Source organism: Rhinichthys klamathensis, unplaced genomic scaffold, assembly GCF_029890125.1.
Source record: "Rhinichthys klamathensis goyatoka isolate OS25496 unplaced genomic scaffold, OSU_Roscu_1.1 h1tg000082l_1, whole genome shotgun sequence".
NCBI lineage: Eukaryota > Metazoa > Chordata > Actinopteri > Cypriniformes > Leuciscidae > Rhinichthys > Rhinichthys klamathensis.
Window position 1 is genome coordinate 2,352,694 of NW_026606624.1, and position 13,773 is coordinate 2,366,466.

Consider the following 13,773-nt stretch of genomic DNA (forward strand, 5'->3'; position numbering starts at 1 on the left):
AGCCCATAATAAATCCTCTGTCTCTTTTCAGTCATCAGAAATATTCTCATTTATCTCATGATTTCATATGAAGCTTTTAGTTGAAGTCACTGGTATGACCTAATTTATTGTTAAGTAATTGTAAAAAAAAAAATGAGAATACAAATGTATTAAACTACTTAATTTAGTTAGTATACCATGATTGACAACATCTGGTTTGATACCTTGCAGCAGCCATTTTGTAAAATGAATTTTTCATGAAAATTGTCACTGGTGTTACTGTCACTGGTATCACCTTTCTTATGGGTAACACCAGTGACTCCCATTTATAGATAAACTTTACTCAAAGCTATTCATTTAGATTATTTGCCAAATGTAACAATTTAGTCTCATCTACTTAATTATAGTTGAAGAATAATGATATTTGGTCTTATGCATGTCATTGGTGATTCATTGTGTCACTGGTGTTACCGGGGTTTTTTTCTGTCACATTAAATACAATGCCATGTGACATGATAATAATTTTACATCCATTTAATTCTGCTACACTCAAAAGTTAAGATTTAAAGGATTGCATCATTACTTGATTTGAACTGGTTTTCAAATATTTTCATTGTTATAGCAAATACAAGGTTGCACAAATGAACTAACCTCATTCAAGCACACTTTTAACAAGCCTGATTAAAATAAATAAAACATAATCTCCTTATTTGTTGCATTATTATTATTGTTTGGTAACTCTGACTACATGTGCTGAAAAATTTTTGAACTAATATTTTATAAAAACATTTAATATTGCCAAAGAAGTAAGGTAACCCCAGTGACAAAAAAATGGTACATGCGATCTTTAAATAAATGCACAAAAAATATAAACAATCATTAAGCTGTCATTTATGCATATTCATAAAGTCAAAGGGTAATCTAATAATGTGGTGTAAGTTTAAATGTTAGAAAAAGAAATACATTTTAAGACATCTTGCCATACCAAAAGAGGACGTTTCTGTAGAATGACCCAGAATGTATTTTTACAAAAAAAGAAGTGAATTTCATAGTATTAATGTTATTGCTACATGATATCCATTTTAATATGTGCAAAAAGGACTACATTCCTGATTTGGTGTCCATGAAGGAACATGTTGGGAAATACTGGTTTAAACAACCATGTCTTGTAATAAAGGTGTGAAGTAATGTGAAAAGGAGAACAAGTGAAAGTGACTGTGATCCTGCAGTGAATATGTAACAGAAAATATATCCTACACAGTTTCTAAAATTGGTTGTTGTTTGAAACACACACACATACACAGAGAGAGAGAGAGAGAGAGAGAGAGAGAGAGAGAGAGAGAGAGAGAGAGAGAGAGAGAGAGAGAGAGAGAGAGAGAGAGAGAGAGAGAGAGAGAGAGAGAGACCAGAGATAAAATGTTTTCTTTTTGTCTTTCTTATTTTGAAGCTTTTACAATATCTCAACTAATGAATCAAAATAATCCAACACTCAGTGGGTGTCAAAAAACACAGGCACAAATGGCTGGAATTAGCCTAATTTAAAACCAGTGTTATAAAAAGCACTCACAATTTATTTTCATAATCTCTCCATGCTTTGTCAAAGGGCTTTTTCAGGTCCTGACGAGATGAAAACAAGGAGTTAGAACAGAGTCAGACTTACATCATCTTACAGTAAAAGACGAGAATCGAGACAGAATTAAGAGAAGTAATCATCTGTCTTGTTACCATCTGCTCACATTAAACACCGTGCTTGTGGTAATGATCTATGTAATGGATTTCTGCTTGTAGAGGCAGAGAACACGTCTTGTTGCCTTCTGGGATATAATATCCAGTGCATCTCATTTGCATCATATACTGGAACACTAACAGAGCAACAAATGTAAGTTACATGGTACCATATGTTTTGGACTTGGTACAATTGTCATTTCCTCTTTTTTGGGTACCATAAGAAAATGGTATCATTCACTATAATGGTATAAAACATGTCCTGGCAAAGGTAATATTTATACAAATATTTTAAATTTGATTTATTCAAATATGCTGAACTTATAAAATTAGTAATTGCCATTTTTTTTAAACCTATGAAGTTTATACTTTTAACTTACTTTAATTAAATACTTCACATTTATTCTGAATTTATAGTATGTACAATATTTTATTTATTTTATATTTAATAACATTTTTATTGTTTTTTTTTTTTTTACCTTTTTGCATCGCAAATTATATTATCAGCCTAACTATTTTAATACTTGTATATAAAGGAAGATAAAATACTAAAATCACAATAATTTACAAAGCAATCACAAGACAGTATTGTATTGAAGAGTTCAACTTACACCTTTGACCTCTTTCAGATCCCCTTTTACCAGCGAGTCCAGGAAGAAGTTAATGTTGTGCAACATGCTCTTCAACTGATAAAACGGAAATATTAAAACGGAAATTGTGAGCTGGCAAAACCCATTTATTGCCAGTTTATGTCAGCGTTTGCTTGCTTTCTTGCAAACAAACACATTAAAACAAGTTTTACTAAAATCAATTTAATAGGAACACATCTAGAAAGGATAAGGAACTGTGGACAGGGAGGTGAGAAAACCTTTGGAGGGAAGCTAAGCTGTTTGCAGATAAGGCATATCTTGTAAGACCAAACTGTGACTAATATTAAAAACACTCTTTGGGATTATTCAGAAGCCTGACAGAAAACATTCCCTGAAGCTCCATGAGTCTCACCAAGTTCTTCATTGGCATCAGCAGTTCTTTGGAGAATTCTGCAAACTTATTAAAGGCAGAGGCCACTTCCTGTTCTCCATTGTTGCGGAAATTCACAGCCAACTTCTCCATGGAATTGATGTATGACTCCAAATGTGATATGTGGTCTGGAGAAAGAAAAGCAGAGGAACTTCAGCACAAACCAGGAAAATATAACCAAGAAAACAGGAACATTTGACTAAAAGCATATGACACACAAAAAAAAAAACAGATAGAGGTGTTGATGGGTTTGGGTCTCATAGGGGCATTTGCCTTCCACTTCATTCATATTCATACGTAGGAGGAAATGCTTTGCATGCCCTGCCAGTCTCTCTAATGAACTATCAAAGAAACAAAAATGAATGCATGCTGCCTACCTACAGTCTGATACAGCATGATATGGTAACGCTTCCTTTTACAGTCCTGTTACCCATATGTACTTATTATTGTAATTACAATTACTGGGTAATAACTAGGTTCTAACCCTGAACCTACCCCTAAACCTACCCCTAACCCATGTACTTACCTTATATTAGCCAGTACTTTAGGTAAGTACACGTAAGTACTGTACTGTAAAAGGAAGCGTTACCCATGAAATAAAAACAAATATGGCATAGTGAATACTTGCACCTAATCAAATCACCTGACTAAACGAGAAATGATACCCTTTCAGGTACTTTCTCACACATTTAAACACAAATAAACCCAACAGATTCAATATTATTTTATGTTACCTTGACCAGAGAAATGCTTTGCTTTGGCTGCTTTCTTCATTTTCTGCAAGATTGTGCGGTCAGAGTCCAAGGCCTTTTGAAAGAAAAAAGTTAGGAATCAACATTGAGTTAGGGATTCCCATTCGGCAGATACCAGTTGTTTTTTTAAACTGGATTAGTGAATAAGTGTAGTTTGCAGGAATAAATTACATTTTAAAATATATATCAAAATTTCTTATATATCAAAAAAGTTAGGTATCAAAACACCTTTCATAATATTATTACTGTTTTTTATTGTATTTTTGATCAAACAAATGCAGCCTTGGTGAGCATAAGAGACTTCTTTCAAAAACATTAAAAGATCTTACAGACCCCAAACGTTTGACCGGTATTGTATCATAAATGCAGTGTAAGTCAGTTTGGATAAAAGCATCTGCCAAATGCATAAATGTAAATCTATTGTAATTCCAGACTATTCATATAACATCACTTCAGTTTGTTTAAAATATTATTGAAATTCCCACAAACACAAAGCACACATAAAGGCACACAAGTATTGCTTAGCACAAACACAACTTGAAATGGCTCCTTACAGAAACACATTTCCCGGTTCAAAAACAGCAATTACATGCAATCATGAAATGATTATGAAATCATGAAAGGCTGAGAGAGTTTGCCCTCTGAAACTGGACAGCTGAAATTACACCTGCTACACCACGCTATACTAAAATCTAATCTACTAAATTAAGCAACAATCTGGTTACTATAAGGCAGCAAATGGAGCATGAAGTCTGATTTTTGTGTCACTAAATAAGCAAGAGCAAACATGGAAAAATGAATGAACAGCTTCATAGTCGCTTGCCATCTGAGAGCATGATACATTGCTGTGTGTGGTTCAAAATAGTGTGACTGTTGTGTGCTGGGGTGAAATCGTCCACAATTTGTCACGTTTTAAAATGTATTTTTACCTACCACAACAGTGTATGGCTGATGTACAATAAGAAAACATGTGATTCATTATGGGGCCATTTAAACAAGATTCCAGATTTCATTCCATATAGTATTGACATATGCCTGCAGGCTTACAGTCTATGAAAGTCTAGTTTCTACACAGATTTAATGGGAAACCGTATATCCTGTCCCAATTATCCCTCCCTTCACTCAAGATAAACAGTGTGCTCCTCAGGGTGTATGAAGCCCTGAAGAGGGTTGTAACACTTCCCTAGCTCATATCCCATCAGCCCGTTTAGCACCGTCCTGAACAGCTCCCATCTTTTTAACCACAGGTGATTTAGCATAATCACATTTTCACAAAGATATAAAGTCTCCATAGTCGTATTGAATATTTAAGACTTGAGGGAGTCCCCAAAGAGCTTTTGACAAAGCAGATTTTTTTGTTTGCTCCAGTTCAGAAAAAAAAAAAAAAAAGAGATTAGCTGCCATGTTCTGTAAGTGCCACTAATGATCAAATTGAGAAGTCTGTTATCTACAACAGTACATTTAGAAAGCACTGCAAAATGTGAATCAACTTAAAACAGTGTTTTTACTAATACAACCACATCATATAATTCAATGCATGGAAGAACTGCATTGCGCATGAACTCCAGCCCTCTAAAGGCTGGAATACACTTCAGGAGGACTTTTCCCCAGATTTTACAGACTGGAAGAGTTGACATTAAGGCAGGAATACACTTGACCTTTCAAACCTAAACAGATTTTAAAACACTAATCATCATACACTTTGGCGAAAGTAAATAGTTACAGAGAAAAACTGGGCATCATACACTAAATGACTAAGAATCACAAACTACCTGACTTTCATGTCATCCATACTCAACAAACTCACCCAGAAACATCAATAAAACAATAAAGGGGATGGATGTCAGTTAAGGGCCATTTATACAGAATGCTTTTTTTTTGCTGTAAGTCACCATGAAATCAAAAGTGACAAATCATTTTTTTCTTTTTTTATATTGCAGTATTTAGTACAAATGATTTAATCATGCATATCACTAATTTATTTTATTGTATTATGTGCCCTCATAATCTTTAATCAAAAAACTCCCCCTACAGATTTATTGTAGACACATATTTTCTCTTCACTGATGACTTTTACTGGGCGGGACAACCTGTCACTCACATGAGATCACAGCAATAGCAAACCACAACCATCCAATTAATTCCAGATAGACAAAATCAAGTCCCGCCCTATACATTTTTTCTTGTTCAAGAAGCGTTTCACATGGATATACACATCACAGTAGAAAAGAAAAGACTATTGCAACTTCTGTGTCATGCTGATTTTAAAAATATGAGACGCAGGACAGTGGAAATGAAAAAAGAAACATGTCTTTGTTGAACTTCTTTTAACTTGAGCGAGGCGTGAGCGCAATGTAGCACATTTAAAAGCAGCATGGGGAAAAACTAAAATCGTGTTGGATTTTGTGAACAGTGTGAACAGTCACACATTTATACAGTAGGGAGTCAAATAATGGACAGTTTGAGTTACGACTGTTTTTAAATATGGAAGTCGATTCCAAAAATCGACTGCATTCATAACATTCTTGTCATGTTAATTTTACTGAATGTTAAGTGCACAAGAGGAATTTCATAACATGATTAAAACTCAGTAACATAACTACACAGAAAACAGTTTAACTAGATTCTTTGTTCTCCTTAGCCTTGATGAAATCAACTTCCTTCACAAAAAAAAAATCCCAGTTTCTATGGAGACTTCTTCCTGTTTCAAAGCCAGGGACCTCTGTCTCTAACACTCGTGTCTTATCTTGCTGTTTTTATTCTCTAAGGAAACAGGCCTGTCAAATGCCAGCATAAAGGATTATACGCCATTAATATTCATTGGTGTTACACATGATAGTGTGAAGTGGAAAATGTAATTCACTGTTATTACCGTAGTTCAGAGAGCCCGTAATGAACTCCTCATACAGCACAATTGAGAAACATGTTGGGCATGATGTGAAATCATCTGACACTGAGCAAGAGTCAACTGTCATACAACCAACACTTAAAGGGATAGCTGATCCCAAAATGAAAATGCTGGCACTATTTACTCACTCTCAAACTTCTATGATCTTTTTTCTTCTGTGCGACACAAAAGGAGAAATTGATTGTAGAATTTCCAAGCTGCTCTTTTCCGAATGAATGCTGACCACGGAGGCCAACATAAATTTAGTTTGTTTCTCACACAACACTATGGCTTCAGAAGACTTGTAATACAGTGTAAAAGTCATATGGACTATTTTTATGATGCTTTATGTTGTTATTTTGGTCTTTGAAATGTGCTAGTGAGTCACCACCCACTTCCCTTTGTGTTCCACTGAAGAAAGTCATACAGGTTTGGAATGAAGGTGAATACATACTGACAAAATATATATTTTTTGGCAAACTATCTCTTTAAATTAAGCAACCAGGAACCGAACACATTTAGACGCAGAGCAGCAAGTTTGCATAAAGGATGTTTAGCTTTCTTATTTTTAGCCCTTCCATTTAGCTCTGTTATGTGTACACTGGGCCAATAACAATTCAACCGTGTGGTATTTTACCTGGAACGGCATTCCATGCTGAAATTCACATTCCCCTGACTAGGCAGAGTGTGAATTCTGTACTCAGCATGACTAACCTCACAGATCTTTTGTTCTATATTGCAGCAATGGTGCCTGGCTTTTTGGATTGGCTTTTGTGTGCATTAAGTGCTTGGGAAATTCCCTACAGCACACATTAGAACAAAGTAGGACCAGTGATAAACAGCCATAAATACTAATGGTAAACAGGGACAGTTTAAAGACTGGCTTACGAAGGTTGTGACCAAAAATGTAGTTGTTGTTCAGTTTACATTTAAATTTTTACACAAAAAGAACCGCCATCTGATTATGCCTATACCATTGTGCTTGGGAGGGAACCATTGAACTCTTTTACATAGTGTGTTTCCTTAAACTGCAGAAACTCTGTTTAAACTTTGTTGTGAATGTTTTTCACACCAATATGAAATAATATCATATATTTGGGATACCCTGATTGGATCCTATAATATTATAATATGGCATAGAATATATTTAGCATGCGATTCAGTGGGCAATCATTTTAATGAATGGATGGATAAATATAAAATTTAGAACATTTACATTTAAACATTTAGAATTTCATATTAGTGAAAATGAAAAATAGTCATATTTAAAAAAAAAAAACATTTTTTACTTTTATTTACTGAAATATAACATAGAAAATAAAATTTAGAATTAAATTATTTGTTGATTCTGCTCCGGTTTTCACCCACATATGAAATAATATCTTAATAGTGGATAATACTGTATCTATTATTATAATATAATATGTCATATATCGTTTTTAATTATAGGGATAGTTCTAAAAAAAATCCTAGTTATTGTACAAATTGTCAGTTAACAACAGTGCTGCTTCTCATATTTTAAATAAAATCGTATTTATTTTAAGTTTATTTTAAGCCAATCCACCGTCGGTGTATGAATAAGTGAGTGAATGGGTGAATGTGAGGCAAAATGTAAAGCGCTTTGGTGGCCATTGGGTCTGTAAAAGCGCTATATAAATGCAGTCCATTTACCATTACCATTACCAAGTTAATTTTCCCAAGCTTGTTTCTATTCCCATGGGAGAGAAAAAAGTATATATTTACTGAAACAATTCAAGAACTCAAATGTTCATTTAAGTCCAATTTAAAGAACTTCAAATGTCAATCATTCACAACAGAACACAATGCTTCTTGTACTGACACATAAAAGACATACCATAAGACATGCAGTAATAATGTTTTGAGGTCTGAGGCATTTTATAATTGAGGAGCACGACCAGATGTTTATCTCCCTCTTTTGTGCTTAGTGAAGCACAGCCCACACGGACACACAGTTCACTTTCTTCACCACTGGTGGATTTGAGCTCCTTAACCAAGATGGCCAGAATTGAAACTAAATCAATACCACAATAATACCTCATAGCCATGGTAGAGTTCACTTCCTCACAGTCATTAAATGTCAATTATGAGTAAGATAAGGTAAAAAGTAACTAGAAACTACCTGGTCATTTTTCCACTGGCATCTGGGGTAGCCCATTAGTTTATACAAAACAAAATGTAGTCCAGATCTACTATGACCGCTTATTTCGACCTGTGTGTCTCATAAAGTGGTGAAGCAAGCTATTTATATTGTGCCCACAGTGCTCTAAAGACTAAAGATAATAGTTTGAGGTAAACACACACACATGCTGAGAAATAGCATCACTCAGATGAAGCTCAGCAACATGAGGAATCCAGTGCAGGTTTATCATGAAGTCAGCAGATGTTTTATGATATAAAATAACATGCTGATACCACTTCCTTTGCAAGTGCAAGGTGTTGCCAAGGGGCTTTATGACATTCTGAAATAAACCTTTTAATGGATGTTCAAAATAAGACTCTTCTAAGGAACTCAAAACTAGATATTTTGAGAAGTCTTGGTTACCATTGACTACCACTGTATGAAACAAAAGCCCACCGAGACACTTCTCACAATAATAACGATTTGGTTGAGTAAATGATGACTGTTCATTTTTGGATGAATTGCCCCTTTAGTTTAAGTCCAAAAGAAAATTGGATCAATGTTTGTGGAATTCCTAGGTAAGTGCATCAAATTGACTTTCATAGCACTAAGTGCTGCAGTAATTCACAATAGTGCATTTAACTGGGTCCCTGGGGAAACAATGCCACAGGGTAAATAAATACTTTTACCTATTGAATTAATTTCATTTTATTTTAAAGGTGCTCTCAGTAGTATTATTTTTCTAAAAGATTAACATAATTCATTTCAATTCATTTGAAATATTCTACTAATTTCTTTAGGCCTATGTGTAAAACGTTTTAATGAGGAAAACACGAATGAGTGTACCTTTGTTCATTCTTAACAAATATTTCAGGAATGAGGATAATAGTTGTATCAGGTGTCTCCACTCTGAATGAATGGGTAACCCTGCTTTACTTTTTACAGAAAAAACAAGGCATGACACAACAGCCTCGGCTGCTCCTGTTGGTGTGGCAGATTATCCAAGCACTCCAATTATCTTTCTTTATTCCTCTCCAGTGCATCTGCTAATGTATAATAAAAATCCCAAATCGCCCAAATATTTAGTGTTGAAGAGAGATAGCAGAGGTGTGTATTGGATCATCATCAGAAATGTCCAGGGAAATATCTCCAGCTCCTGCTTTGTCATTAAGTCACATGACCCAAACACAGACTCTATTATTGTATGGGATTCCTATTATCTCTCTTGAGCTCAGTGCAGATTAAGGCAAAGCATCTGTGTTGTCTAATATCTGGTTGGTGATTAATCAATCTTGACTTCTCACGAGTTCAAACATAAAAAGGCAAGTGAGATTCAACTTTAAATGAACTGCACAGGTCAGATTAATACTGTACCGAGAGATTATCAATAGGGTTGAAAACATTCACTATTTAAAGGAATATTTAACCCATACAATTTAAATGTCCAAACATTTTCATGTCCATACAATGAAAGTCAATGGGGTCCAATGTTATTTTGAGCTCCATTGACTTATAATATGGAGAAAATCATCCTTCAATATATCTTCTTTCGTGTTCCACCGAAAAATAGTCATACAAGTTTGGAACAACATAAGGGTGAGTAAGTGATTTTTCATTTTTGGTTTATTAAATCCCTTTAAGTCATATATTTCATAGATTTGCCCTCCTGTGCTTCTAATAAGTTGTTTTGAAGGGCTTGTCCAAGCAGCAGGATTTGCTTCAGCGCCTGTAAATCTGCACTAAGGCAGATTAAACTGAGGTGTCCTGGTCTGAGACGAGTCGTGAGGTTTCTGGGTTTTGGATAGTGGAGGCTGACAAGTTCAGAAGAAAGACCACCACTCGGTCTCTCTTATAACCCTTTTGTCCTGAACCCCCCTGAGGCTGTGCGTGTGCAAAGCTCACTATATAAGGTTCATACCCTGTCACAATCAGGCATGTAATGTGATGCACTGTTCAATTTGTATGGCTGTGCATTGCACAGACCAGGTCATCGCCATGGTTACTTCACATTCCACTATGTCACTCTTATTAAAGCAGTCATCATTCAATTGTTACCACCCTGACCCCACTGTATGATTCAAATAGGCACAACTGGGGTTCAAAATATAATATGTGTGTGTGTGTGTGTGTGTGTGTGTGTGTGTGTGTGCGCGCGCGTGCGTGCGTGCATGTGTGTGTGTGAACATCATTTTAAACAATTTATATATATATATATATATATATATGTATACACTCACCGGCCACTTTATTAGGTACCCCATGCTAGTAACGGGTTGGACCCCCTTTTGCCTTCAGAACTGCCTCAATTCTTCGTGGCATAGATTCAACAAGGTGCTGGAAGCATTCCTCAGGGAGTTTGGTCCATATTGACATGATGGCATCACACAGTTGCCGCAGATTTGTCGGCTGCACATCCATGATGCGAATCTCCCGTTCCACCACATCCCAAAGATGCTCTATTGGGTTGAGATCTGGTGACTGTGGAGGCCATTTTAGTACAGTGAACTCATTGTCATGTTCAAGAAACCAATTTGAAATGATTAGAGCTTTGTGACATGGTGGAAGTAGCCATCAGAGGATGGGTACATGGTGGCCATAAAGGGATGGACATGGTCAGAAACAATGCTCAGGTGGGCCGTGGCATTTAAACGATGCCCAATTGGCACTAAGGGGCCTAAAGTGTGCCAGGAAAACATCCCCCACACCATTACACCACCACCACCAGCCTGCACAGTGGTAACAAGGCATGATGGTTCCATGTTCTCATTCTGTTTACGCCAAATTCTGACTCTAACATCTGAATGTCTCAACAGAAATCGAGACTCATCAGACCAGGCAACATTTTTCCAGTCTTCAACTGTTCAATTTTGGTGAGCTCTTGCAAATTGTACCCTCTTTTTTCTATTTGTAGTGGAGATGAGTGGTACCCGGTGGAGTCTTCTGCTGTTGTAGCCCATCCGCCTCAAGGTTGTGCGTGTTGTGGCTTCACAAATGCTTTGCTGCATACCTCGGTTGTAACGAGTGGTTATTTCAGTCACTGTTGCCCTTCTATCAGCTCGAACCAGTCTGGCCATTCTCCTCTGACCTCTGGCATCAACAAGGCATTTCCGCCCACAGAACTGCCGCTCACTGGATGTTTTTTCTTTTTCGGACCATTCTCTGTAAACCCTAGAGATGGTTGTGCGTGAAAATCCCAGTAGATTAGCAGTTTCTGAAATACTCAGACCAGCCCTTCTGGCACCAACAATCATGCCACGTTCAAAGTCACTCAAATCAACTTTCTTCCCCATACTGATGCTCGGTTTGAACTGCAGGAGATTGTCTTGACCATGTCTACATGCCTAAATGCACTGAGTTGCCGCCATGTGATTGGCTGCTTAGAAATTAAGTGTTAACGAGCAGTTGGACAGGTGTACCTAATAAAGTGGCCGGTGAGTGTGTATGTGTGTCTGCGTGTCTGTGTGAGTGTGTGTATATACTAACACAAGCACACACACATATAATCACAAGCTTTTATGTTTAGATGCGATAAATCACGATTAATCGGTTTGACAGGTTATATATATATATAATATATTTTTTTAATGACAAAACGACACCTCTGTGCTGCATTTTATTGTAAGTAAATGCACCTTTTTGTACCTGTGGCAAACATCAGCCAAAATACTTCTCACCATGATTTCTGTAACAAGATGACATTCACTAACAGGACAAGATCCTGGATCAACATCCTTTGTTGGTCCTGGAGCAACATCTCTGACTATCAACCAATCCTCCCACCCCTAACCCAAAAATCAGAAGGCAATGATTGGTGGAGCGTTGTTTCAACAATAACAACAATGGATGCGAATCCAGAAACATGACGGTCATATTCATGCTGGTTCCTTAGCTCCAGAAGATTCATGAATTCTAAGCCGGCTTTTGTTTATGCAGCTCAATAAACAGTGGATGAAAGGCACGTGCTCGTGATAATAGGCAACAGCAGAAGCTCGTATTGACGCACGAGCAGGGATATGATATAAGAAGCGCGAGATAGCGGCAAAATACGAAGTAAAGAGTAAAATATAAAATTACAAAAAGAAGATTGCAAAACTTAGGTGCCATTTAATTTACAATAACGAAGAGGAAATGTGGATGTTAACGCGTAATGAAATGTGAGATCCTTCCTCTTTCAGTTGCACGATATGATACAGAAACCACAGAAAAAGGAGCGTACATAATATTAATTAATTTTAACAAATTTAAAAGCAACCTGATTAGATGACTACAATAAAATTCTACGCTTTAACTGATTATTTAGCTTGAAGTCACATGTTTGGGGTTTTGGAAATACGCTCAGCCCAATCGATTCAACAAGACAAAGAGCATCAGTATCTGCTGTAGTAATGTTTGAAGCAGTGTTCGTAGGGGGGAAATATGAAAGACAACACGTTCATTGGCTTAAGCATTTCTGCAATGCAAAACGGCACTGTAAAACATGATAAAGAGCATATTGCCTTCATAAAAAAACACACATTGAGACCTGCTCCTGATATTGGACAGTACAGAACACATTCGTTTCATTCATCATGCTGCTACAACTGTCAAAGACAAAATAACAAGCTATTACAAAAGACGGCAGCACACAAAGGCACAATTTTACCTCCTCAATAAGGTTGGCGGAATTTCGGCAACTTGTCATTTTGGTGTAGAAGGAAGAGGTGGTGGGAGAGCTGTAGTCCTCCAAAGTCTCCACGATAAACTCATCCACTGATATGAACTCAGGCATTTTGGAGGAAAAATAGGAAAATGCAAATTCTCAAAGAAATGTTCACAGTAAGCCCATTAAAAAGGGTGATATTGTTGGTGAGGAAGTAGCTAGAAAAATGTCAAGCTGTTTGAAAAGTTCGCACAGCGGTGAAGTAAAGTGCAGCAGTGTTATGTTTGGCTATAGCGGCGAACGCGCATAAAGAGGAAACCGGAGGGTTTAGTGTCAGTCTAGCGTTGACTGTTCGATAGTACGCATGCGCAGTTGGCCGACGGACCCCACAAAGCACATCAGGCTGGGATGATTAATAATGGTGAAATTATTATAAGCATCTACTGTGGTCAATATGTTAGAAAGCCATAGATAAAAACAATTGAACTGTAATAATAAAACCAAAATAAACCTGTTACACATTCTTGAAAGCTATTCGCATTTATGAATGACCTTACCACCAGATATTTATTATTACTTATTTAATCTCATCTAGTCTCTTAGTTTAATTGATATGCAATAACTGTTTATT

At 36.4% G+C, this 13,773-nt stretch overlaps 1 protein-coding gene across 5 annotated transcripts in view; it reads right to left on the reverse strand.

Moving 5' to 3' along the window:
- The window catches only part of unm_sa1614 (un-named sa1614), a 46,479-nt gene extending 33,047 nt beyond the window's left edge, over positions 1-13,432 (reverse strand). For all 5 annotated transcript variants that reach the window (XM_056251435.1, XM_056251433.1, XM_056251431.1 and 2 more), the window contains exons 1-5: positions 13,146-13,432; positions 3,459-3,531; positions 2,707-2,852; positions 2,316-2,390; positions 1,547-1,596 (exon numbers count right to left, since the gene is read on the reverse strand). In XM_056251435.1, coding sequence (XP_056107410.1) covers positions 1,547-1,596; positions 2,316-2,390; positions 2,707-2,852; positions 3,459-3,531; positions 13,146-13,271 — 470 coding nt within the window. In that variant the 5' untranslated portion in view covers positions 13,272-13,432. The remainder of the gene's footprint in view (positions 1-1,546; positions 1,597-2,315; positions 2,391-2,706; positions 2,853-3,458; positions 3,532-13,145) is intronic.
- Between the last annotated feature and the right edge of the window lie 341 nt (positions 13,433-13,773).